Below are 26,027 nucleotides of genomic sequence, written 5' to 3' on the forward strand. Positions count from 1 at the left end.
AAAAAAAAAATAAAAAAAAACAAAAAAAAAAAGAAACAAAAAACCTTTTGCGGCACAGAGGATTATTTATATATATTTTTAAGGTAAGTAGCTGCCCGGTTCGCCCGTGCCAAAAACCGCCACTAGTTTGAGCAATAATATAAACGATTTCACATTATCACAATAAGGACTTTATTTTTAGGGGTTCTGAGATGATTTTAACTAACTCTGTAGAAAGGTCACACAGACTAGGAGAAATGTCTCTACTCCTTACATATATGACTGATCAGAGACCAGTTAACTAACTCTGTAGAAAGGTCACACAGACTAGGAGAAATGTCTCTACTCCTTACATATATGACTGATCAGGGACCAGTTAACTAACTCTGTAGAAAGGTCACACAGACTAGGAGAAATGTCTCTACTCCTTACATATATGACTGAACTAACTTACCAGTTAACAGATTCAGCAGCATTCCAACTATTGTTATTCAGTTCTTTATTATTCTGCTTTTTCTTCTTCTTATTCCCTCTTCCGTATGTTTTTTGGCTCTCTGTAACTTCTGGGTAATCTGTAGCGCCTGTCTGATGGGAGAAGCTCAAACAACCCAAACAATTAATCAGCTAAACATTTAAAACAAAATATATATATTTTTTTATATATAATAAAACTTGCATGTTGAATGGTGAAATAAAAAAAGCTACAAAATCTATTTCTTAACTGCTAGTTAACTAGCTAAAGCTGCTTTCAGCCTCTTTTCTTCTGCTGAGTTCATGACTCTCTACTGGATGTTTCTCACAGTGAAGAGCTACGGGACATGTGTCTCTATACCAATAAGGACTGGGGGGGGTAATGTGATGTGTGTGTGTGTGTGTGTGTGTGTGTGTGTGTGTGTGTGTGTGTGTGTGTGTGTGTGTGTGGGTGTGTGTGGTGTGTGTGTGTGTAGTTCCCCTCCTGAGCTGCAGGCGGCGCCACTGGCCTTCTTTCATTTTAAACTTTTATTGTGAAAAGCTCTGAGTAGGAGGAAGCGGAAGTGCCGTTGTTCCCCTGTGATATATCTATATGTCTCGTGCTGGCGGTAGAATAGCTGTGTAGTGTGTTAGCTGCTGATCTTATTGGACCGTTTTAGGAGACAGAGCTCGAGGTAAAGACACACACACACTCAGGTAAAGCCTCTAATGACTGCTCTTTATCACGGAGATCAAAGCGAGGAGAAGGCTGAGCTGCGCATGCGCCGACACTCAATGATTTCTGGTGTGCTCCGTGTGTTGCTCCTCTGACTGCATTAGCAGCATTCCAGGTGTGTGTGTGTGTGTGTGTGTGTGTGTGTGTGTGTGTGTGTGTGTGTGTGTGTGTGTGTGTGTGTGTGTGTGTGTGTGGGGGGGGGGGGGGGGGGGGGTGTGTGTGTGTGTGTGTTTTGTGTGTTTTTTTTTTTTTTTTTTTTTTGTGTGTTGGTAGGGTGACAACTGAAAGTCAGAGTTTTACTACAACATTCACCATAAAGATCTATTAAAAATGAGAACCCACTACAGATAATATATATATTTATATTCCAGATATTTAATTGTCCTTTATTAAATATATGTTACACAATACTGGTCTGAAAAATGTTATCGGCGTAATACTTCCAGAGTGATTGTCAGGTCTTTTTACCACTAGAGCAGATCCAGCTACAGTCTGCATACAGTCAGAACAGGGCTTTATCTTCAAATGGGACCAGATACAAAAACACAAGCTGCTTATTTTCCATCCTAAGTCAAACTATAAATATTATATAGTTATATTATTATTATTATTATTATAATATTATTATTACACTACAATATGAAAAGTAGCCTAACTATTGTTTATCAATCAGTGTCACAGAACATTCATCTGCCACTCAATCAATCGCAAAGTAGCAACAGTCCATTCATATACACTCCCCTAAAGGATTATTAGGAACACCCTCCTAAGACCCTGTTTGACCCCCTTTCTCCTTCAGAACTGCCTTAATTCTTGGTGGCATTGATCCAACAAGGTGCTGGAAGCATTCTGTAGAAATGTTGGCCCATACTGAGAGGAGAGGGTCTTACAGTTGATGGAGATTTGGGGGATCCACATCCAGGGCACGAAGCTCCTGTTCCACCACATCCCAAAGATGTTCTATTGGGGTGAGATCTGGTGACTGGGGGGGCCATTTTAGTCCAGCGAACTCATCGTCATGTTCAAGAAACCAATCTGAAATGATGTGAGCTTTGTGACCTGGTGCATTATCCTGCTGGAAGTAGCCATCAGAGGATGGTCCATGGTGGTCATAAAGGGAGGACATGGTCAGAAACAAGGCTCAGGTAGGCTGGGGCATTAAACCATGCTCAGCTGGTACTAAGGGGCCTAAAGTGAGCCAAGAAAACATCTCCCACACCACTACACCCCCACCACAAGCCTGCCCAGTGGTAACAAGGCATGATGGGTCCATGTTCTCATTCTGTGTCTCAACAGAAATCGAGACTCATCAGACCAGGCAACATTTATACAGTCTTCAACTGTCCAATTTTGGTGAGCTCGTGCAAATTGTCGCCTCATGTTCCTATTGTTAGTGGAGATGAGTGGTACCCGGGGGGGTCTTCTGCTGGTGTAGCCTCATGTTCCTATTGTTAGTGGAGATGAGTGGTACCCGGGGGTTCTTCTGCTGGTGTAGCCTCCTGTTCCTATTGTTAGAGGAGATGAGTGGTACCCGGGGGGTCTTCTGCTGGTGTAGCCTCATGTTCCTATTGTTAGAGGAGATGAGTGGTACCCGGGGGGGTCTTCTGCTGGTGTAGCCTCATGTTCCTATTGTTAGAGGAGATGAGTGGTACCCGGGGGGGTCTTCTGCTGGTGTAGCCTCATGTTCCTATTGTTAGAGGAGATGAGTGGTACCCGGGGGGTCTTCTGCTGGTGTAGCCTCATGTTCCTATTGTTAGTGGAGATGAGTGGTACCCGGGGGGGTCTTCTGCTGGTGTAGCCTCATGTTCCTATTGTTAGTGGAGATGAGTGGTACCTGGGGGTCTTCTGCTGTGTGCAGCTTCATGTTCCTATTTTAGTGAGATGAGTGTTACTTGGGGGTCTTCTGCTGGTGTAGCCTCATGTTCCTATTGTTAGTGGAGATGAGTGGTACCTGGGGGTCTTCTGCTGGTGTAGCCTCATGTTCCCTCTGTTCCTATTGTTAGTGGAGATGAGTGGTACCTGGGGGGTCTTCTGCTGGTGTAGCCTCATGTTCCTATTGTTAGAGGAGATGAGTGGTACCCGGGGGGGTCTTCTGCTGGTGTAGCCTCATGTTCCTATTGTTAGAGGAGATGAGTGGTACCTGGGGGGGGTCTTCTGCTGGTGTAGCCTCATGTTCCTATTGTTAGAGGAGAATGAGTGTACCCAGTGGGGTCTTCTGCTGGTGTAGCCTCATGTTCCTATTGTTAGTGGAGATGAGTGGTACCTGGGGGGTCTTCTGCTGGTGTAGCCTCATGTTCCTTGTATTGTTAGAGGAGATGAGTGGTACCTGGGGGGTCTTCGCGGTGTAGCCTCATGTTCCTATTGTTAGTGGAGATGAGTGTACCCGGGGTCTTCTGCTGGTGTAGCCTCATGTTCCTATTGTTAGTGGAGATGAGTGGTACCCGGGGGGTCTTCTGCTGGTGTAGCCCAGCTGCCCCCAGGTTGTTCGGTGTTGTGTGCTTCACAAAATGCCTTGCTTCATACCGCGGTTAACGAGGTGATTATTTGAGTCAAAGTTGATCTTCTATCAGCTGGAATCACTCGGCCCATTCTCCTCTGACCTCTAGCATCAACAAGGCATTTTGGCCCCCCAGGACTGCAGCATACTGGATGTTTATCCTTTTTCAGACCATTCTTTGTAAACCCTAGAAATGGTTGTGGGTGAGAATCCCAGTAACTGAGCAGACCAGCCCGTCTGGCACCAACAACCATGCCACGCTCTAAGCAGCTTAGATCACCTTTCTTTCCCATTCTGACATTCAGTCTGGAGTTCAGGAGATAGTCTAGACCTGGACCACCTAAATGCATTGAAGCAGCTGCCATGTGATTGGTTGATTAGATAGATGTTCAGATTTATTAACGTGCACAGTAGGGGTGGGAGATATTGACAAAAATGAATATCTCGATATTTCTTTTTATTTATTTATTACCAGCCTGGCTGAACACACTCACTCATCCCAGACAGCAGCTAGCAGCTAACAGGGAAGGTGAATTTAAACAATGGCTAAGTTTCTAAACGCATCTTGTTGTCATGTAAGGGCCCTGTTAATGTTGCACAGATATTTTAATTGCATTTTGTGTCGCACAAAGGCACTCTTTATCCTATGCCCCCATAACTGCTGTTTTAGCTGAGTGGAGCTCTCGGCATTAGCTGCAGCAGCTCCGTGTTGCTAGCACCGACTCGGCTCGTTTTTTTTGCTATCGACAGTAGGCCTACTCATATACATGTAGCAATCAAGATTAACGTAAAAATTGCCCGGAGTTCTCCTTTAACTTCCTTCAGCTCTTTTCATGTTTGCGGGGTTGGATTGCACAAATTATGAAATATTCGATATCCCAATTTTGCATATCGTCCAGACAACAATTTGGATATTATCGTCTAAACGATATATCGCCCACCTCTAATTCAATTCAATTCAATTCAATTTTATTCATAGTATCAAATCATAACATAAGTTATCTCGATACACTTTACAGATAGAGTAGGTCTAGACCACACTCTATAATTTACAAAGCCCCAACAATTCCAACAATTCCAGTAATTCCCTCAAGAGCAAGCAGTGCGACAGTGGCGAGGAAAAACTCCCTTTTGGGAAGAAACCTCCGACAGACCCAGGCTCTTGGTAGGCGTTGTTTGACGAAGCGGTTGGGGTGTGATGAACAGTGGCGATAGTAGTCACATTAATAATGGAACAGTGACTGGATGTAGCGGGAAGCTGCAGGGTTCGCGCACGCAGCATGACATTGCGGAGGCACGCTGAGCTCAGCAGGAGTGTCAGCAGGACCACGGGGACAGCTGCAACCAGGGTCTTGGTGCCAACGTTCTCCAAGGAAAACGCTTGGGGAAAAAGCATAAGGACTCCGGGGAGTAAACTCCCCAGAAGCTAGGATTAGTAACAAGCATTTCTGGGACGGGCTGCACACAAATAGTAATAGTAATAGTAATAAAAGTAACAGAAACAGTAATAGAAAGGGAGAGGAGAGAGCAGCTCAGTGTGTCAAAGGAAGGAAGTCCCCCCGGCAGTCTAGAACTATAACAGCGTAACTATAACAGCGTAACTAAGAGAGACAGGTCGTAAGGAGAGGTAGCCTTTGGCTTAGAACTCTCCCCTGCCGGATCTGGGTTTCTGGCTGGCCTGCCCCTCTACTTTGTTATGTATTATTAATCTAACAATTATGAAGAGAAGCAGTTGGGCCAGTTAGGTGAACACTGCAACTCCTCACTCCCTAACTATAAGCTTTGTCAAATAGGAGGGTTTTAAGTTCATTCTTGAATGAGGTGACAGTTTCTGCCCCCCAACCCAGATCGGGAGCTGGTTCCATAGGAGAGGAGCCTGATAACTGAAGGCTCTAGCTCCCATTCTACTTTTAGAGACTCTAGGTACCACCAGTAACTCTGCATTCTGGGGAGCCGTAGCTCTAGTAGGACACAATAGGGTATTAGGAGCTCTTCTAGATATGATGGTGCTAGACCATTTAGAGCTTTGTAGGTCAAGAGAAGGACTTTAAACTCAATCCTGGATTCAACAGGAAGCCAATGCAGAGAAGCTAATACAGGAGAAATATGATCTCTTTTCTTAGTTCTTGTGAGAACACGCGCTGCAGCATTCTGGATCAGCTGGAGAGTCTTAAGAGACTTATTTGAGCAACCTGATAGTAGGGAATTACAATAGTCCAGCCTGGAAGTAACAAATGCATGGACTAGTTTTTCAGTTTGTTTGTCTAGTTTGTTTTAGATTGGCATTAAAGGATATATCCTGATCAAAGATAACTCCTAAATTTCTAACAGTGGTGCTGGAGGCCAGGGCAACACCATCCAGAGTAGCTATATCTTTAGATAATGAAGTTCGGAGGTGTTTAGGGCCCAGCACAATAACTTCAGTTTTGTTAGGGTTTAACATCAGAAAATTATAGGTCATCCAGGATTTTATATCCTTAATACACGCTTGAAATTTAGCTAGCTGACTGGTTTCGTCTGGTTTGATTGACAAGTATAATTGGGTGTCATCCGCATAACAGTGAAAGTTAATTGAGTGTTTTCTAATAATATTGCCTAGAGGAAGCATATATAAGGAGAATAGAATTGGTCCAAGCACTGAGCCTTGAGGAACCCCATGGCTAACTTTTAGGCGGCTTGGAGGATTTATCATTAACATTCACAAATTGAGATCGATCAGAGAAATAAGACCTAAACCAACTCAGAGCAATTCCTTTAATGCCAACCAAGTGTTCCAATCTCTGTAACAGGATTGAATGGTCAATTGTGTCAAATGCAGCACTAAGATCTAGTAAAACAAGAATGGAGACAAGACCTTGTCTGCAGCAGTGAAAAGGTCGTTAGTAATTTTCACCAGTGCCGTCTCTGTGCTATGATTCTTTCTAAATCCTGATTGAAAGTCATCAAATAAACTGTTGCTATGTAGAAAATCACATAACTGATTAGCAACCACCTTCTCAAGGATCTTGGATAGAAAGGGAAGGTTAGATATAGGTCTATAGTTTGCTAAGACCTCAGGATCCAGGGTGGGTTTTTTCAGAAGAGGTTTTATCACAGCTACTTTAAATGACTGTGGTACATAACCTGTTAATAGAGACATATTGATCATATCTAGTAATGAGGTGTTAACCACAGGTAATGCTTCTTTGAGTAGTCTCGTTGGGATGGGGTCCAAGAGACAGGTAGATGGCTTAGCTGAGGATATCTTTAACATTAATTGTTGAAGGTCTATAGGATAAAAGCAGTCTAAGTAAATGTCGAGACTAGTCTTTATTTCTAACGACTCTGCGTTTAAAGGTGAACCGTTAGAAGTTGAGTGTAAAAGGTGATGAATTTTATCTCTAATTGTTGTAATTTTATCATTGAAGAAGCTCATGAAGTCATCACTACTCAGAGCTAGAGGAATAGATGGCTCAGTAGAGCTGTGACTGTCTGTCAGCCTGGCGACAGTGCTGAAAAAGAAACCTTGGGTTGTTCTTGTTTTCTTCTATTAGTGATGAGTAATAGTCTGATCTGGCCTTTCTTAGGGCCTTCCTATAGGTTTTGAGACATTCTTGCCAATCCAAAGAGATTCTTCCACCTTGGTGGAACGCCACTTACATTCGAGGTTTGTTTCAATCTGCGAGTTTGTTCGTATATACCAACAAGGTGCTAGTTTCCTTTGCTTCATCATCTTCTTTTTCAGGGGAGCCCGGCAGGTCTAAGGTCGTCCGTAGGCATGTGCGCAAGTACGCGCCTACAAATCCATCAATTTGAGAGGGACTGAGGTTAACATAGAGGTCCTCTGTTATGTTAAGGGACCGACATAGACTGGAATGCTGTTGGAATATCTTCTTTAAATTTAGCTATAGCACTGTCAGATAAGCATCTGGTGTAGGAGCTTTTATCTAATTTAATATAATCAGGTAGTAAGAATTCGAAAGTGATTAAAGAATGATCTGATAATACCGATTCTGCGAAAATATTATTAAATCCTCAATTTCAATACCATATGCCAGCACAAGGTCGAGGGTGTGTGGTTAAAACAGTGCGTCGCCTTGTGCACACTCTGACTCAAACCGATTGAATCCAGTAATGTGTTGAAAGCAGTACTAAGGCTGTCATTGTCAACGTCCACATGGATATTAAAATCACCTACAAGAAGTACTTTGTCTGATTTAAGGACTAAACATGATAAAAACTCTGAGAATTCAGATAAAAATTCAGAATACGGACCTTGAGCCCTGTAAATAACGAAATATAATTGGCTGTAATGTTTTCCATTTTGGATGTTGAAGATTAAGAACAAGACTTTCAAATGAGTTATAATGTAATTTAGGTTTAGGAGTAATTAACAGGCTTGCATCAAAGATGGCTGCAACTCCCCTCCTCGGCCTGAGCCTCTAGGAATTTGAGTATTAATATGGCTGGGAGGAGTGGCTTCATTTAGACTAACATAGTCTTCATGGCCCAGCCAGGTTTCAGTAAGACAAAATAAATCAATGTTATCATCTGATATCAACTCGTTTACCAATACTGCTTTAGAAGACAGAGATCTAATATTTAATAGTCCACATCTAATTTTCCTATTTTGTTCTATTGCAGTCGTTTTAATTCCAATTAGGTTGTTAAGTATAGCGCATCTTTTGTTTACCTTTGATTTAACCGATCTGAGCCGGGGACAGACACCGTGCTTATTAGACTATGAGTGGGCGACTGCTCCAACGGAAGCACAGAGGGGCGCTAGCACTGCACCTCTGATTACTAATATCAAACTTGGGTTGTCATGGTTTATGTCTGATAAACTCGGTCAGATTTTTGATATGAAAGCGGCACCGTCCCAGGTGGGATGAATGCTGTCTCTCATAATCAGACCGAGCTTTCCCCAGAACGCCCTCCAGTTATTCACATAGCCCACATCATTAGCTGGGCACCCCCCGACAACCAGCGGTGGAAGGATGACGTCGGCTGTACATTTCATCACTGGTCAGGTTTGGCAGGGGTCCAGAGAAAACTACTGAGTCCGACAGTTGTCGTTGATGCACAAAGTGACTCAACATTCATTTTAGTGATCTCCGATTTACGACCATTACCACCTACGTGAAGTATGATCTTACTGTATTTACGGTTCTTTTTGCCAGCAGCTTTAGATGGGTTTCTATATCGCCCGCTCCAGCCCCGGGGCACATATGACCGTAGGTAGGCCTACTGCGGCGCCGGGGCTGCTGGCTTCACATATCGCAGTATAGAGCTCCCAATAACCAGAATTGGCTTCTCAGCGGGTGTATCACTGAGTAGGGAGAACCTGTTAGAGAGGCGAAGCCGCTCGGTTTAGAGCGACCGTCATCATGTGCACTCCCTGGTCTAGATCTAACGCTACGCTTCCCTCGGACAGTCACCCACTCGCCCCGGCTGCTCGGGGTCTGCCGGGGGACAGCTAGCAGAAGCTACAGAAGCTACAGTATGTTGGCCCGCATTAACTACATGGTGCTGGCTAGCTACGGAAGCATATCGATTCTGATTCCATGGTGCGGAGCCGTTACTCAAATTCACTAAGCCTTGCCTCCAAAACAGCGAATATACTACATTTATTACATGTATCGTTATCACTAAAGGAGGCAGGGGAATAGCTAAACATTTGACACACAGAGCAAGAAAGAGCAGGAGAGGGAGAGGAATTAGCCATTGCTAAAGCTAAGCTAAAGTAGCTAACAGTGTTTTAACAATTGTAAATTCAGCGAGTCAGTCGCTGTAAGTGAAGCTAAGTATAAGTGCTTGAGCAAAACAATTGTAATTCAAATGCAATCCAGGCAAATAGCTGCTAATTTAAACAGTGAAGCAGAGTTCAGTAAGTTTTTGCCGGAGCAGCAAACTAGCGTTTGTAACACGGGAACACCGGAAGTGACACAATACGCTCACCTTACACGTCGGCACGTCACTCTAGTGCACAGCTCTGTTTTCTGTCTCATATTGATATAGTTACTGACTATGTTAAATTCTGTGTGGACAGCTGTATTCCCAGGCGTACCTTTTTGTGTTTACCCAACTGAAAAACCGTGGTGAGAGGACAGTGGCTTTTACATCTGGGGATGATGCTCGTTATAAAACCGCGAGATACGAGCTCAGGAATGCAATCAAGTCCTCTAACAAACATCACCGGGACAAGATGGAGCGATATTGTTCTGAAGGGGACTCTAGGCACGTTTGGCGAGGCCTACAAGCGGTTACTATAGCTACAAGGCCAAACCTAGTGGCGTCACAACAACAACTACTGCTTCCTTCCAAGACGACTTGAAAAAATGTTATGCTCATTTTGAATGTGCTGCTGAGACACTGGCGCTGAGACCATCTCCTTCTGGGCATGTGCACGTCAGAGCACTTACAATTAGGAACACACACACACACACACACACACCACACACACACACACACACACACACACACACACACACACACACACACATCATCATCTCCAACTGGGAATCTGTTCAGCAGGCAAACACATCAGGTCTCCGTCATCGACACACGTACAGTTTTTAAATGTGTGACAGTAGGGAAGGCTGCTGGGCCTGATGGATTACTCCACCAGTCTTAAGGACATGTTATAGTCAACTGGCCTCTGTTTTCACTGACATTTTGAACTTGTCACTCTCTCTTTGTGTGGTTCCAAATTGTTTAAAAAAATCCATTACAATTCCTGTGCCTACAAAAACGACTGCCACCTGTATGAATGATTTTAGGCCTGTAGCGCTGACTTCTGTGATTATGAAGTGATTTGAACAGCTTGTGAAGACGTATATCAACAACAGCATCCCTGCCTTAACTGATCCATTACAATAGATCAAATAGAGCTGTGGCTGATGCTGTATCCCTGGCTTTACATACTGCACTCCAACATCTAGAGGGCAGGGATAAGTATGTCAGGATGCTATTTGTTGATTATAGCAGTACCTTTTAATACTATTAGACCTTCCATTTTAATATCTAAGCTGTTAGACCTGGGCCTCTGCAATTCTATCTGCAGGTGGATACAGGACTTTCTAACAGGCGTTAACATGTTTTAGGGATAGTTTTTACCTCCAGGTAATAAGGTTATTGAACGATAGCACAACAGGAAGGAGTATGTATATTGTGTTTGGATATTCTAGATTTTTTTAAATGCTATTATGTTTTAAAATTGTTATTATTGACTGGTGCTGAGAGAGTGCTAAGGCACATTGTATTTTATTGCTGTGGCACTTCGTACTAATATGCATATGACAGCGCCGTGTATGTCCGAGCCAGCGCGCCCCCCTGACTTTGTGTTTTATGTAACCATGGGTGTCACCTGCTTTTAAAAATCAGCTGCTGAGGGGGATCGGCAGTCAGTGTCTGTACTCATGAGGTGCATGAACAGTAATAGATTCCTTGCTGCTAGTAAACTAGCTTTGAAGAAGACTCCAGGGACTCTGTCAAGTCTTTGATAGTCATCCTAACAGCTTCTCTTGTTGTTCTTTTAGTTGTGTGTGGATGTGAGGAGAACGAGAGGAGACAGCAGCTCCTGAATATCTCTGCATGATTTGATTTGGACTGAACAGAATCCAGAGTGAGTCCAGCAGCCCCAGTGGAGATCTGAGAGGAATGGAGGACAACCAGAACCAGGAGCACCGGACAAACGAGGTCCCCAGGAGTCCAGCAGCAGACTGGGACTCTGATACCAACGAGGTCCCCAGGAGACCACCAGCAGCAGACTCAGACTCTGATAGCAGCCATGTTCAGGTCAGTTTTCAGGACACAGCAACCACTCTAAATAACAGCTGATGGTCAGCCACTGTGGTACAGCAGCATATGCTGATCCCCTGGCTCCAGTGGCCGCTCACTACACCAACCTGTGCAGTCCATCGGCACACCGTTTAACGGCTTAATGTGTAATTGACCAGACTAGAGTTTGGTTTTTCCAGCTCCCAAGCCAACAGAGAGTTGCTAGATGACCCTGGCTGCAAATGACATTTGCTGCCACTAGGGTGGTCTAGATTTCTAGGCTAATATAGTCTTGCAGATGTACCCAAAGTATTAGCGATAACAAGAGCTAACATGGCTATTGTTGGCTTGCTACCATAGTGGCTTATTCCCACAGACTGAGCCTTTGCCACAAACCGTTTAATGTTAACGTAATTCATTCATTGGCCTTGGATCACATCACTCCAGTACTGAAGTCTCTACACTGGCTTCCAGTGCCTCAAAGAATTGATTTCAAAATACTTTTGCTGGTTTATAAATCACTAAACGGTTTAGGGCCAAAATACATTTCTGATCTGCTATGAGCCACCCAGACCTCTCAGGGGGTCTGGGACAGGTCTACTTGTTGTCCCCAGAGTCAGAACTAATCATCTCTCAGCTCAAATCAAACCAGCTATTAGGCTAACTGAAATAAAACCATGCCAATCTCTACGTATGGTGAAGGGTATGTGATGATGTGGGGCTATTTTAATTAAATTAAACATTTAACATAGGGTTTTGTTGAGTTATTATTACACAATACTTTTTTCTGACCTTTTTGAATCTTGTCCCCAATAAATAACCCATATTAGAAAAAAGACTAAAACTAATAAAAACTAAACTAAAACTAAGCATTTTCAAAAAATAAAAACTAAACTAAACTAGCAAAACAGCTTTAAAAACTAATTAAAACTAAACTGAATTTGAAAACAAAAAGTAAAAACGAAATAAAAATGAAAAATGCAAAACTATAATAACCTTGGAGGTGACCCACTCGTCCACCGGGGTAACCTCCAATGTTGCGTTGCTCAGTCGGGGGCTAGTGAGTATCCCCACACCCGACCGGCGCCGCACACCCTGGGCAACTCCGGAGAAGTAAAGAGTCCAACCCCTATCCAGGAGTACGGTTCCAGAACCAAGATTGTGTGTAGAGGTAAGCCCCACCAGACCTAACCGGTAGCGCTCCACCTCCCGGACCAGTTCCGGCTCCTTCCCCCACAGAGAGGTGACGTTCCACGTCCCCAGAGCTAGTGTCTGCTGCCCGGGTCTGGTCCGTCGAGGCCCCTGACCATGTGGCAGCGCACCCGACCCCAGCGGTTCCTCCCACAGGTGGTAGGCCTATGGGCTGGAGAGATAGGTGCCACATAGCTCTTTCGGGCTGTGCCCGGCCGGGCTCCGTGGCAAACCCGGCCACTAGGCGCTCGCTGACGAGCCCGCCGTCTGGGCCTGGCTACAGGTACATATTGCTATTCAGTTAAGTCCTGTTATTATTTTAACATTGTGACCATTGCTGGATTTCAGGACAATAGAGGAATGGAGGACAACCAGAACTGGGACTGGGACTGTGTCTCTGATACCAACGAGGTCCCCAGAAGACCAGCAGCAGACTCGGACTCTGATAGCAGCCATGTTCAGGTCAGTGTTCAGGACACAACAACCACTCTAAAGAAACCAGGAAGAGAGTCGAGGCTCTGTGGATCATTCTGTTCTTAGAGATCAAATGTGTAGAAAGGTAGTTGTAGGAGCCCATTGAAGTTATTGATTAAATGTCTACAATATACATTCTGACCACTAGGGTGTAGTATAGGATATATAATATAAAATATTAATGTCACAGTCATTGGTGCTGTTATATTGCCTTAATGAAGACTAATAATTTTCTATTAAAGAAAAGATAGAAAATAAATATTTGTGTGTGCTGTAAAGTGAAATCAGAGTTGGCTAAAATCGGTATCGGCTGGTCAAACTCCATGAAAAATTGTTAATCGGAATCGGCCTAGAAAGTTGTAATCGGTGTATTGACCGGCATGAAATCGCCATATGTCAGACTGACCTGCCGCTCGCCGGTCATCATCGCCAAGCATGTGAAACTATCGTTGCATCTCTAATAATATATATATATATACATATACATACATATAAGTCCTATTCAATGTTATTATGTATATTATATTATTATATTTTGCTTTTTTTTACACTGTTACAGTCATGTTTACGGTGTGCATTGAGTTTATCATGTAATTATCTTTATAGGTTCTAGATTTCAGAGTCCAAGTTCTTCACTGTCTTTCTTTTCCATATATACGAGGATGCAAAGCATATAATATGTAGAGAAGTATACTCGGCCTCTGTAAAAACTAAAGTGGCAGATAATAGCCGACCGAGTGAATGCTAGTCTAAAAATATACATTTATGAACTACTGCTCTTGACTGAAACCGTTGGAGTCATTTGTCATTTGCAGAAACAAACAGCTGTACACTTTTCCTTAAAAGCGAGCAGTGGGAGTTAATGTTACTTAGGAAATGTATATTTTATCTCATACGAGGGAGAGGGAGGGAGAGAGATATTTATGCATCATATTTAGCTCGTCCTCTCCGGGAACCATCACCTTATCGTTATGGAGAGTTTTGTGTGTCCCTATGAACCTGAGGGCTGTGTTGTCTGGAGCTTTGTGCTCCTGGTAGGGTCTCCCAAGGCAAAGTGGTCTCAGGTGAGGGGCCAGACAAAGAATGGTTCAAAACTCCATGACACAACGAGGAAGGGATGGAGTGACCCTGCCCGGAGGAAGCCCGGGGCCCCCGTCTGGAGCCAGGCCCAGACGGAGGGCTCGTCAGCGAGCGTCTGGTGGCCGGGTTTGCCACGGAGCCCGGCCGGGCACAGCCCGAAAAAGCTACATGGCATCCATCTCTCCATCCCATGGGCCCACCACCTGTGGGAGGAACCGCTGGGGTCGGGTGCGCTGCCACATGGGTGGCAGTGAAGGTCAGGGGCCTCGACGGACCAGACCCGGGCAGCAGACGCTGGCTCTGGGGACGTGGAACGTCACCTCTCTGTGGGGGAAGGAGCCGGAGCTTGTGCGGGAGGTGGAGCGCTACCGGTTAGATCTGGTGGGGCTTACCTCTACGCAGTGGTTCTGGAACTGTACCTGGATAGGGTTGACTCTTTTTCTCCGGAGTTGCCCAGGGTGTGAGGCGGTGTGGATAACAAGCCGTGGTGCCGCTACGTTGGAGTTTACCCCGGTGGACGAGAAGGTCGCCTCCCTACGCCTGCGGGTTGTGGGGGGGAAAACTCTGACTGTTGTTTGTGCATATGCACCAAACAAGAGTTCAGAGTATTCGGCCTTCTTGGAGACCTTGAGTGGAGTCCTGCATGGGGCTCCAGTGGGGGACTCCATAGTTCTGCTGGGGGACTTCAAAGTGCATGTGGGCAACTATGAAGACACATGGAGAGGCGTGATTGGGAGGAACGGCCTCCCTGATCTAAACCAGAGAGGTTGTTTGTTGTTGGACTTCTGTGCTAGTCATAGATTGTCTATAACGAACACCATGTTCAAACATAGGGATGCTCATAAGTGTACTTGGTACCAGAGCACCCTAGGCCAAAGGTCAACGATCGATTTTATAATCGTTTCATCTGATCTGAGGCCGTATGTTTTGGACACTCGGGTGAAGAGAGGGGCTGAGCTGTCAACCGATCACCATCTGGTGGTGAGTTGGGTCAGGGTGTGGGGAAGACTCTGGACAGACCTGGTAAGCCCAAACGGGTAGTGCGGGTAAATTGGGAACGTCTGGAGGAGGTCCCTGTCCGACAGACTTTCAACTCACACCTCCGGCAGAGCTTTTCGTGCTTCTCTGTGGAGGCTGGGGGCATTGAACCCGAGTGGACAATGTTCAAAGTTTCCATTGCTGAAGCTGTGGCGAGGAGCTGTGGTCTTAGGGTCTTTGGTGCCTCAAGGGGCGGTAACCCACAAACACCGTGGTGGACACCGGTGGTCAGGGAAGCCGTCCGACTGAAGAAGGAGTCTTTCCGGGATATGTTATCCCAGACGACTCCAGAGGCAGTTGCAAGGTACCGAAGGGCTTCAGCCTTTGCCGTGAAAGAGGCAAAGCAGCGGGTGTGGAAGAAGTTCGGAGAAGACATGGAGAAGGACTTTCGGTCGGCACCAAGGTGCTTCTGGAAAACCGTTCGCCACCTCAGGAGGGGGAAGCGGGGAACCATCCAAGCTGTGTACAGTAAGGATGGGACACTGTTGACCTCAACTGGGGAGGTAATAGGGCAGTGGAAGGAGCACTTTGAGGAACTCCTAAATCCGACTAATACGCCCTCTATGTTAGAGGCAGAGCTGGAGGATGACGGGGGATCGTTGTCAATTTCCCTGGTGGAAGTTGCTGAGGTAGTTAAACAACTCCACAGTGGCAAAGCCCCGGGGATTGATGAGATCCGTCCAGAAATGCTTAAAGCTCTGGGTGTGGAGGGGTTGTCTTGGTTGACACGCCTCTTCAACATTGTGTGGTAGTCTGGGACAGTGCCAAAGGAGTGGCAGACCAGGGTGGTCGTTCCCCTTTTCAAAAAGGGGGACCGGAGGGTGTGTGCCAATTACAGAGGTATCACACTTCTCAGCCACCCCGGTAAAGTCTACTCAAAGGTGCTGCAAAGGAGGGTTCGGCCGATAGTCGAACCTCAGGTTGAAGAGGAACAATGCGGATTCCGTCCTGGTCGTGGAACAACGGACCAGATCTTTACTCTCGCAAGGATCCTGGAGGGAGCCTGGGAGTATGCCCAACCGGTCTACATGTTTTGTGGACCTGGAGAAGGCGTATGACCGGGTCCCCCGGGAGATACTGTGGGAGGTGCTGCGGGAGTATGGGGTGAGGGGGTCCCTTCTCAGGGCCATCCAATCTCTGTACGACCAAAGCGAGAGCTGTGTCCGTGTTCTCGGCAGTAAGTCGGACTCATTTCACCTGAGAGTTGGCCTCCGCCAGGGCTGCGCTTTGTCACCAATCCTGTTTGTAGTATTTATGGACAGGATATTGAGGCGTATTCGGGGTGGGGAGGGGTTGCAGTTCGGTGGGCTGGGGATCTCATCGCTGCTCTTTGCAGATGACGTGGTCCTGATGGCATCATCGGCCTGTGACCTTCAGCACTCACTGGATCGGTTCGCAGCCGAGAGTGAAGCGGTTGGGATGAGGATCAGCACCTCTAAATCGGAGGCCATGGTTCTCAGCAGGAAACCGATGGAGTGCCATCTCCAGGTAGGGAATGAGTCCTTACCCCAAGTGAAGGAGTTCAAGTACCTTGGTGTCTTGTTCGCGAGTGAGGGGACAATGGAGCGGGAGATTGGTCGGAGAATCGGCGCAGTGGGTGCGGTATTACATTCAATTTATCGCACCATTGTGACGAAAAGAGAGCTGAGCCAGAAGGCAAAGCTCTCAATCTACCGGTCAGTTTTCGTTCCTACCCTCACCTATGGTCATGAAGGCTGGGTCATGACCGAAAGAACGAGATCCAGGGTACAAGCGGCCAAAATGGGTTTCCTCAGGAGGGTGGCTGGCATCTCTCTTAGAGATAGGGTGAGAAGCTCAGTCATCCGTGAGAATCTCGGAGTAGAGCCGCTGCTCCTTCGCGTCGAAAGGAGCCAGTTGAGGTGGGTCGGGCATCTGGTAAGGATGCCCCCTGGGCGCCTCCCTAGGCTGGGAGGAGGCCTTGGGGAAGACCCAGGACTAGGTGGAGGGATTATATCTCCAACTTGGCCTGGGAACGCCTCGGGATCCCCCAGTCGGAGCTGGTTAATTTGGCTCGGGAAAGGGAAGTTTGGGGTCCCCTGCTGGAGCTGCTACCCCCGCGACCCGATACCGGATAAGTGGACGAAGATGGATGGATATTCAGCTCATCTTTCACCCTTTGCGTTGAGCTCTCTGTTTTAGCCAAAGAGTGAGGCATCTCACTTCTGTTCCATCTTTGTTGGGAGTCGCACATGCGCAGTACCTACCTAGTTCTAGGTAAGGACTACTAGCCAGTCAGAAGCAGAGTATGAGGGCATGCCCTGACAGTACCTAGGTAAGGACTACTAGCCAGTCAGAAGCAGAGTATGAGGGTATGCCCTGACAGTACCTAGGTAAGGACTACTAGCCAGTCAGAAGCAGAGTACGAGAGCATGCCATGCTAGCAGATTGGCTAGCATTATAACTTGTGATACAAAGTAACCCACATTTGTTTCTGAAGTAAAGGCTGGACTACAATAGAGTAGTTTGGAGCAGTTTGTTAACATGTCAGCAGACTGCACATATATTCCTTCATTTTGTCATAAATTATTCTATGAAGAGTTCAAATTGTGAGATCATGTCTAGGGTTTAAAGAAGGTTGTTCAATAACTCTCTCTCTCTCTCTCTGTCTCTCTGTCTGTTGTTATAGAAACTGAGAGGAGGAAAGGGACCCAAACGTCACCACTGTCAACACTGTGACAAATCCTTCAAAACCTCTGCATATTTAAAGATTCATCAGAGAGTTCACACTGGAGAGAATCTACACAGCTGTGATCAATGTGGGGCAGCTTTCATACACCAGTGTCACCTTAAAGCACATCAGTGCATTCATGCTGGAGATAAACCTTACAGATGTGATCAATGTGGGACAGCTTTCGCACGACAGAGTAACCTAAAAAGCCATCAACGCGTTCACGCTGGAGATAAACCTTACAGCTGTGATCAATGTGGGACAGCTTTCAAACGACAGAGTACCCTAAACAGACATCAACGCATTCACACTGGAGATAAACCTTACAGCTGTGATCAATGTGGTAAAACCTTTACTAGGAGTAGTGAAATAGTAATCCACCGACGTATTCACACCGGAGAGAAGCCGTACTGGTGTGAACAATGTGGTAAAACTTTTGCTCGTAGTGGTAGCCTTTACTCTCACCAGCGGATTCACACTGGAGAGAAGCCGTACTGGTGTGATCAATGTGGGAAAATGTTTTCTGAAAATAGTAGCCTTAAAACTCACCAACGCATCCACACAGGAGAGAAGCCGTATGGGTGTGATCAATGTGGGGCAGCTTTTGCTCAGAGTAGTACACTTAAAGCTCACCAGCGCCTTCACACTGCCTCGTAGTGAACATGTTTCAGAGCCAAGCTGTTTCCTCCTGCCTCCTCCTCATGCCCTGATAGCTGAGTTGTTATATTCTGATCTTCTCTCCACATTGAAGGCTGACCAGCAGTAACTTTATCTTCTGAACACCATGGATGATATTCTGGCTACCACTACACATTACGCTCCTTCCCTTTCAAGGGATTAATTCCACTCAAAATTAGCTTTTATTCCTGTAATGAAATATTTTGAGTTCAGGGTTCAACTGGTAGCGCTATTTAACTAATGCTGCAACGAAGGAGTATTTGTTCTTAATTTGAAAAATCCCATCAATGTTTACTAAGGTAATCTCAAATTACTGAAATATTTAGTCTATTGTCCCTTAAGATGAAGAAAAGAAGCATTCATAACTGGGAAGCTTTAATCAGAACATGTCTGCTGCTTTAAAAATAACTTAACCAGTTAATGTGTTTAAACTGCGTTTGTGCCGCCGCCATCTTGGGACGAACAACTAAAGTAACTATTTGCAACTTAAAATAATGTTTCCAAAATTGTTTCAGTGGTTCATCAACTTGTAACAGGGTGAATGGCTCTTTGCTGCCCTCTACCGGCTATAACCAACTAAGCAAGTTTGCCAGATCGGGTAGCTGATCTGTAGTTCCAATGAGACATAATCTTAATGGGACAATTCCTCTTCCAACCTGTAGGGGGACTGAGAGAGAAAAGTTACATAGTGTTGCTTTAAAGGACAAATCCGGCACAAAATGACCCTAGGGGTTATTAACACGTGTACCGAGTCGACCGTTCTCTGGGATCTGTTTTCATGCTAATCCAATGTGATCAGTTTTAGTGCTAACTGCTAATTAGCTCATAACGCTAGTAGTCGGGGCAGAGGGTAAAGTAAAAACAAATCTCTATTTCTCCACCACTAACAAGGCTCAAAATATCACCACACTTCCACGGTAGCATAATGAGGGTCCCTACATGTTAACCCCAGCATTGAGATCTTTGTAAGTGCACAGACAGTTTATTAAAAAGATAGTATAGAAAGACATTACCGTTCATGTATACAGGCAGGCGCCATCTTGGAAAAACAGTCAAGACCAGTCGAACGGCGAACGCCGTGCAGCGGGAGCTGAACTGTCACTTGAAATCTCCCGTGGTCCGTGGTTTCCCAATGGGTCGTTTGTGAAATGTGACTACGTGGGAATGCATGAATTATATCTGTTTATTAAAATATATGGGTGACTAACTACAAGGGTTAGGGTTCTACTGGTCCTGACTGTTTTCCCAATATGGCGCCTGCCTGTATAGGTGAACGGTAATGTATTTCTAGACCATTGGCAATTTTAGACCCTTTTTAGGGGGGCTCAAGAAACATAGTGTTGGCCAATCAGAGGAGGTTATGGTGTCAGACTCCCACCTTTGGCTGAGTCTCTATCTGATCTGTTAGAGGGAGAGCAGGAGACTGTTGGGTAGTTTAAGGTTGGTAGTCCCCAGAGAAGAAGGTGGTCATTTTATGTTTATTAGATTATAGCCCAAATTGAAATGTAAGCAACTGAAATTGCTGAATCTTGGAACATTGTGTCAAATTACAGACAGACTCAGATCACCAGAGCTGTTGTAAACAGGGACTGTGAGGTTCCTTTTAGAAAAATCTATTAAAGCAGGGATGTCCAAACGTTTTTCACCAATGGCCACATACAGAAAAATATAGGAAGGGCTGGGCCACTCAGTAGGGGGGAGATTCTCAACACAGCCTCAGATTGATTCTTCAGTCAGGGTGGTGATCCCCTTCACAGCCCTGTATAAAGGGGGAAACATAAGGGGATGGGTATATTTTAGGCTTGCTATGCAAATAAGTTATTAGGGTTGTTAACACACCAACTATAGTTTGTTAAAAAATATTATCAACTTTAATTGAGTGAACTAATGAAGTAATTGTGCTTATTAACACATGATTACTGTGTATTATATTTCTAATTTATCTATAATGGGAGCAGCATTGCACTCAGTGGGAGCAGTGATGCTGAGCTTTGGACTGAAGGATGGCTGGCAAGTCAGGAGTCAGTTTGGTGGTTGAGATGGCTGTCGGTCATTGTGGTTCTCAATCTGCTTTTATTCAGAGTTAACACAGAAAATGTTTGCTCACATATGCATGTTGAGCCGAACAGACTCATCATTCTTTTTGCGTGGTGTCTCATCAGAGGGAACTTGTCTTTTTCCAAGCCTTGGTAGAAGTCGCGTAGAGAGAGAAGCTGATTTTTCTTCTCCAGAGAATTATCACACTGCATTTCAATAAGTTCTACTTTGAGTCTCTCTTCCAATTCTGCTGTGTGCACCAGGAAGGGAGTCGAGAACACTTTGATGTCTTTCTCAATGACAGAAAAATCTTTTTAAGTGCTGACTGAATTCTGTGATGAGAGATGTGATCACAGACACGTATTTCCCATTTTCAGCAGAAAGCTTGGCATTTGGAAAAGCAGATTTGATTTCGGACAGCGTGGGGAAGTGTGCCACATTGAAGTTGCGTAGTTGCATTTCAAAGTGACGGAGCTTCACGAATGCTTTCATGTGTGCGAAAAGTTGTGGCACGAGCTGATCTTTGCCTTGTAGGCTCTTGTTCAGTGTGTTAAGTAAGATCAACTAAAAAAGCCAGGTCTGCTAACCAGAGAGGGTCACTCAGCTCATGAAGAGGCCGGTCCTTCTCTTTCAAAAACTGGTCCATTTCTGATCTCAGGGGGGAAAAAAGCTGCAGCACATCAGAGTGGTAGAGTATTCAGCATCAACATCAGATAGAAAAGCTTGGAATTGTCTGTGGTAGAGCCCTCATGCTCGAATTATGTTGACAGTTTTCACAACAGTGTCCATCACATTGCCAAGCTGGACTGTCTTGGCACAGAGGGCTTCTTGGTGGATGATACAGTGCATTTTAACAGCCGTGGCTCCACTGTCTTACACCATAGAGGCCATTCCTCTGCGTTCGCCTGTCATTGCTGGAGCCCCATCCGCTGTAACTCCACACAGTTTGTCCCATTTAAGTCCCATCTCGTCAGTTGCATTTGACACAAATGTCCTTACCCGTCCTTACACCTTTTAAGGTGGTTACACACCAACCAGACTGCCGACCGTCTCCCCGAGTTGGTCCAAAAAGTTCCTCAGAACACACCAAAAGGACGAGACGTAATACGTCTCTATAACAGCAGGCGGCGCTAATCTGTATTGTTGCCCAAAAAAATTAAAACCGGCAGCTGATTGGACGAACGCGTCACGTGGGTCATTCTGGTTCCCAAAAACAAAGCTCGCTGCCATTTGCTTAACTTTCTGTTCTCTCTCAGCACCAGTGGTAGTCTGGATGCTTGGTTTCATAGTGTGGTCCTACATGATAGTCTTTCATCACTGCAACTGTTGCATTACAAATCAAACAGACACACTTCCCCTTGACTTCACTGAAGAAATATGGCACTCACTTGCTATTTTTCGTTTCTTCGGATCTGCCATTTTTGGGACAAAGTTTTTCTTTGACTGCTCTTGTTTTGTGTTGAGGCTGTCTTGTTCAAGACAGTAGCTCCCCCTAGCGGTAAAACTAAGAAGTACAATACAGTCGAGCACGAATTTCATGCGTGGGCCATATGCCATTATATTTTTAGAATTTGCTACGGGCCAATTAAAAATGTAGTTTGGACACCCCTGTATTAAAGGTAGTGCATTATAGAACATGCTACCCCCCAACTATAAGCACTAAAACTGGTCATATTGGATTAGCATGAAAACATATCCCAGAGAACGGTCGACTCGGAACACGTTATTAACCCCTAGGGTCATTTTGCGCCGGATTTGTCCTTTAAAGACTAATAAATGCTAAACTAAGCAACATGGAATAACATTTCACAGATAAAGACGTTTTACAATATTTAACTATTACGAAAGCGTTGAATTTAATTTCACAAAAGGTGACATTAATCCTTCTTTTGAGCTAACAATAAGCTAAATTACTGTTCTGACAAGGCAGACCCACATCCAGATGTTGGGTCTGGGAACTCACCATTGGTCAGGGCTCAATCCGAGGGGCGGGATAAACGGTTGTCTTTCAAATTCTCTCTGCACCAATAGGATAGCTCTACAACCAGGCAGAGCAATGCTAGTTGATAGATTAAACTTTAAACTCTGAACACATCTTCCTTTTTTTTTGTTAGCTTGTGTCAGGTTATTATTTAAGTGATTATTAATATCTCTTTGTTGTTTGTTATGTGTGTTACTAAACATTTCCTTGAGTCATTCCCCATAGACCCCCATGTGAAAGAATCCAAACTTTGCATTAGAAATAAACATGTTTACAGCCTGGTACAAAAAATGGTTTTGGTCTATGAAGCTAATTTCACCCTTCATATAAACTGTTATATAACTCACCTGTTTAAACTGTATCAAGGCTTAAATCAGCTGACTGTCACTAGCTACACAATATTTAGGGAAAACTTTGGTAAGAAAGCCAGCATTTTTAATTTAACCAAGTATTCTGCATTATAAATACATGTCTGGCATTTGTAGTAAACCTCTTGAAAATGAGTTGAACATTCAGCGAGGAATTATGATTTTAAATGTGGATAGACCTTCTGCCTCCATAGACACTCATATATTAGGACGAGCACAATGTTCCTTAGGAAATGACTGCTGTGTCAACATATCGCTCCAATAAACAACAGCGGCCAATGTAGTGTGTGTGTATATATATATATATATATATATATATATATATATATATATATATATATATATATATATATATATATATATATATATATATATATATATTGGATTAGACACATGAGAACAGCTGGTTGTATTCGGGGGGAAGTTTAGGAGTTTTTGGTTAATTCTGGGATTTTTAACTCCTGTATAATCATTGGTTTTATTAATCTGCTCTGTCCTCTTCTTAAATAAACTGAATAGATTTGAACTTTCACATTAAGTTTCTTATTATTTTGCAGGTGTATTCTTCTCTATGACACTCTTATGACTCCATATTATCCTTCAGTTTATCATCAACATTCAACATCAACACATATCTGGAGATATGTGGTTTTCATTGGATAGGAAAGGGAAAAACTCTGTTGAAGAGTAAGTAGAATATGTATTTTTGCAGAAAATGCTTGTGAATGGTGAAAAGCTACATTTCTAAAGTTGAACTAGATTGCTGGCTTTAATGTGTGAGAAGAAGGTGATGTTGTGTAGTTGGAAAAGTTGGAAATGGTTCAACCTGCAACTTTTTGTTTTTCTGGGTCAAAATTTGAAATGAAATCTTTTTTCCCAACGTGTCTGTTTTGACACTTTTGTCGCTTGTTTTGGAAGCCTTCCAGACGTTTTTGTCACTTTTGTTTATGTTTTTGTTGATTTTTTTGGTTTTCTCCCCACATTTTTAAAGCTTTTCTAATATTGTGGTCACTGTTTTCAACGTTCTTGTATCAGTTCTTTTATTATATGCTATATAATTGAATAAAACACCCAAATTCAATGAAAGGAGTGAACTGATCCTTTATTTTACCTGTGAAGAGTAATAGTTGTATCGAATCATCCACGTTATATATATTGTTTTTGGACAATTTGGTTGAAAGAAACCCAAATTTCTGATATCGAAACTTTTTGTTAATGGTTCAGATTTGACCTGAAGAGATCAGGAGGGTTAAATTAGTTTAAATTTCATTAAAATGTTAAATTACACCAAACATTTATGATATTTGAGAGTTTTCTGAGAAGCTGAACTACAGGCTTCAATGTGTAAGAAGAAGGTGAAGTTGTAGGAAAATGTGCAGAAGTGGATACAATTCAAATTAATATGAATGTCTTTGAAATAGGGCTGTGCAATTAATCGAAATGTAATCGTGATTATGATTTTGGCTCCCAGTCATCACAAAAACAGAATAATCGAGAAAAACTATTATTTAGCTCATTACGTTTTACAGTAAACTCTTATTTTCTCTTGTGTTCTGAATAAAAAAAATAAAGTTTAAATAAGAAAAGTATTAAGGCAAATTTCAGTTGTTTGTGTGTTTTTTTTTACTGTTGATTAATTTAACTTTTTCCAGTTTTTTAAGTTCAATAATTACAAAATCTTTCCAGAAGTCAACGAGTAATCGTGTTAAATTATCGTGATTTCAATATTGACCGAAATAATCATGATTATATTTTGTTCCGTAATCGAGCAGCCCTACTTTAAAAAGATGAATACAAATAACATTGTATGAAAGTTTTTGTAAAAGCCGATGCAAAACTGAATTGCCGGCTTTAATCTGAATGAATATACATTCAAAATTTTCAAAAAGTACAAATACAATTTACAAGTTGTAAAAATATTCTTAATGAATAAAAGATGTGGAACATTTTAAGGTTTGAAGGCAGACAGACAGACAGACAGACAGAAAAGACATCATGAAGCTGAATCCAACTGTAACAGCTGAATGTTTAGTGAACAGTTTAACGTCTGAATGATGTCTGTAGTGTAAATGATGTGGGAGGAGTAGCATTCCTAAAAGGAAGATGCCTGAAGAGGATTTGATGATTGCTCTAATGACTTTTAATGTAAAATAAAAATGTGAAAAAGCTTAATATTTAAAAAACTGTAACTAGCAGAAAAACAGTTTACCCATCATGTGCGTAAAGAGCTGGGGTCTCATTTATAAAACTCTGCATAGGATGCTTACTAAAAGTGTATGTAGGTATGGGTCAGAGTTTGCGTGGAGGACCGCACATTCTCCTGTCAAGTTTGTTTTTTACAAATCACAACCTTTGCGTGGGAAGTGGCGTACGCACATTTTCAGCCCGTTTTGTGCGTACGCCACGTTTATAAATGAGACCCCTGGACATTTTGATATTTAAATATTTTTGTTGCTCTTACATAGACCTTTTAGTTAAAGTGTAAGGTCCTTTTAGATTAACATGAAACGAAATCACCATCACCAAACCCACCAGACTCCATGTAAATAATCAGGACTTTTAGCGTGTATAGAGCCAGCATATCTCCACCAGACTCCATGTAAATAATCAGGACTTTTAGCGTGTATAGAGCCAGCATATCTCCACCAGACTCCATGTAAATAATCAGGACTTTTAGCGTGTATAGAGCCAGCATATCTCCACCAGACTCCATGTAAATAATCAGGACTTTTAGCGTGTATAGAGCCAGCATATCTCCACCAGACTCCATGTAAATAATCAGGACTTTTACGTGTATAGAGCCAGCATATCTCCACCAGACTCCATGTAAATAATCAGGATTTTAAGCGTGTATAGAGCCACTATTACTTAATTATTTAGCGTATAGAGCCAGCATATCTCCACCAGACTCCATGTAAATAATCAGGACTTTTAGCGTGTATAGAGCCAGCATATCTCCACCAGACTCCATGTAAATAATCAGGACTTTTAGCGTGTATAGAGCCAGCATATTTCCACCAGACTCCATGTAAATAATCAGGAATTTTAGCGCGTATAGAGCCAGCATATCT

General features: G+C 43.6%; 1 protein-coding gene across 2 annotated transcripts; it reads left to right on the forward strand.

Annotated features, from left to right (window-relative positions):
• Positions 1–1,009: 1,009 nt before the first annotated feature.
• Positions 1,010–24,036, forward strand: LOC120573398 (gastrula zinc finger protein XlCGF7.1-like). 2 transcript variants are annotated; one of them, XM_039823113.1, is made up of 4 exons: positions 1,010–1,234; positions 11,258–11,438; positions 12,960–13,073; positions 17,851–24,036. In XM_039823113.1, the coding sequence occupies exons 2-4, from the start codon at positions 11,301–11,303 to the stop codon at positions 18,547–18,549; spliced, it is 951 nt and encodes a 316-aa protein (XP_039679047.1). In that variant the 5' UTR covers positions 1,010–1,234; positions 11,258–11,300; the 3' UTR covers positions 18,550–24,036. The 2 variants fall into 2 exon arrangements, with proteins under 2 accessions (XP_039679047.1, XP_039679048.1); XM_039823114.1 differs by lacking the exon at positions 12,960–13,073.
• The last annotated feature ends 1,991 nt before the right edge of the window (positions 24,037–26,027 follow it).

This window comes from Perca fluviatilis, chromosome 14, assembly GCF_010015445.1.
Source record: "Perca fluviatilis chromosome 14, GENO_Pfluv_1.0, whole genome shotgun sequence".
Lineage (NCBI taxonomy): Eukaryota > Metazoa > Chordata > Actinopteri > Perciformes > Percidae > Perca > Perca fluviatilis.

What these genes read in the sequence shown, in the direction of transcription:
- LOC120573398 (XM_039823113.1), top strand. Translation starts at nt 11,301, where the DNA reads ATGGAGGACAACCAGAACCAGGAGCACCGGACAAACGAGGTCCCCAGG. An exon ending in CTGATAGCAGCCATGTTCAG is followed by an intron (nt 11,439 to 12,959) that starts GTCAGTTTTCAG and finishes GCTGGATTTCAG; the next exon opens with GACAATAGAGGAATGGAGGA. An exon ending in CTGATAGCAGCCATGTTCAG is followed by an intron (nt 13,074 to 17,850) that starts GTCAGTGTTCAG and finishes CTGTTGTTATAG; the next exon opens with AAACTGAGAGGAGGAAAGGG.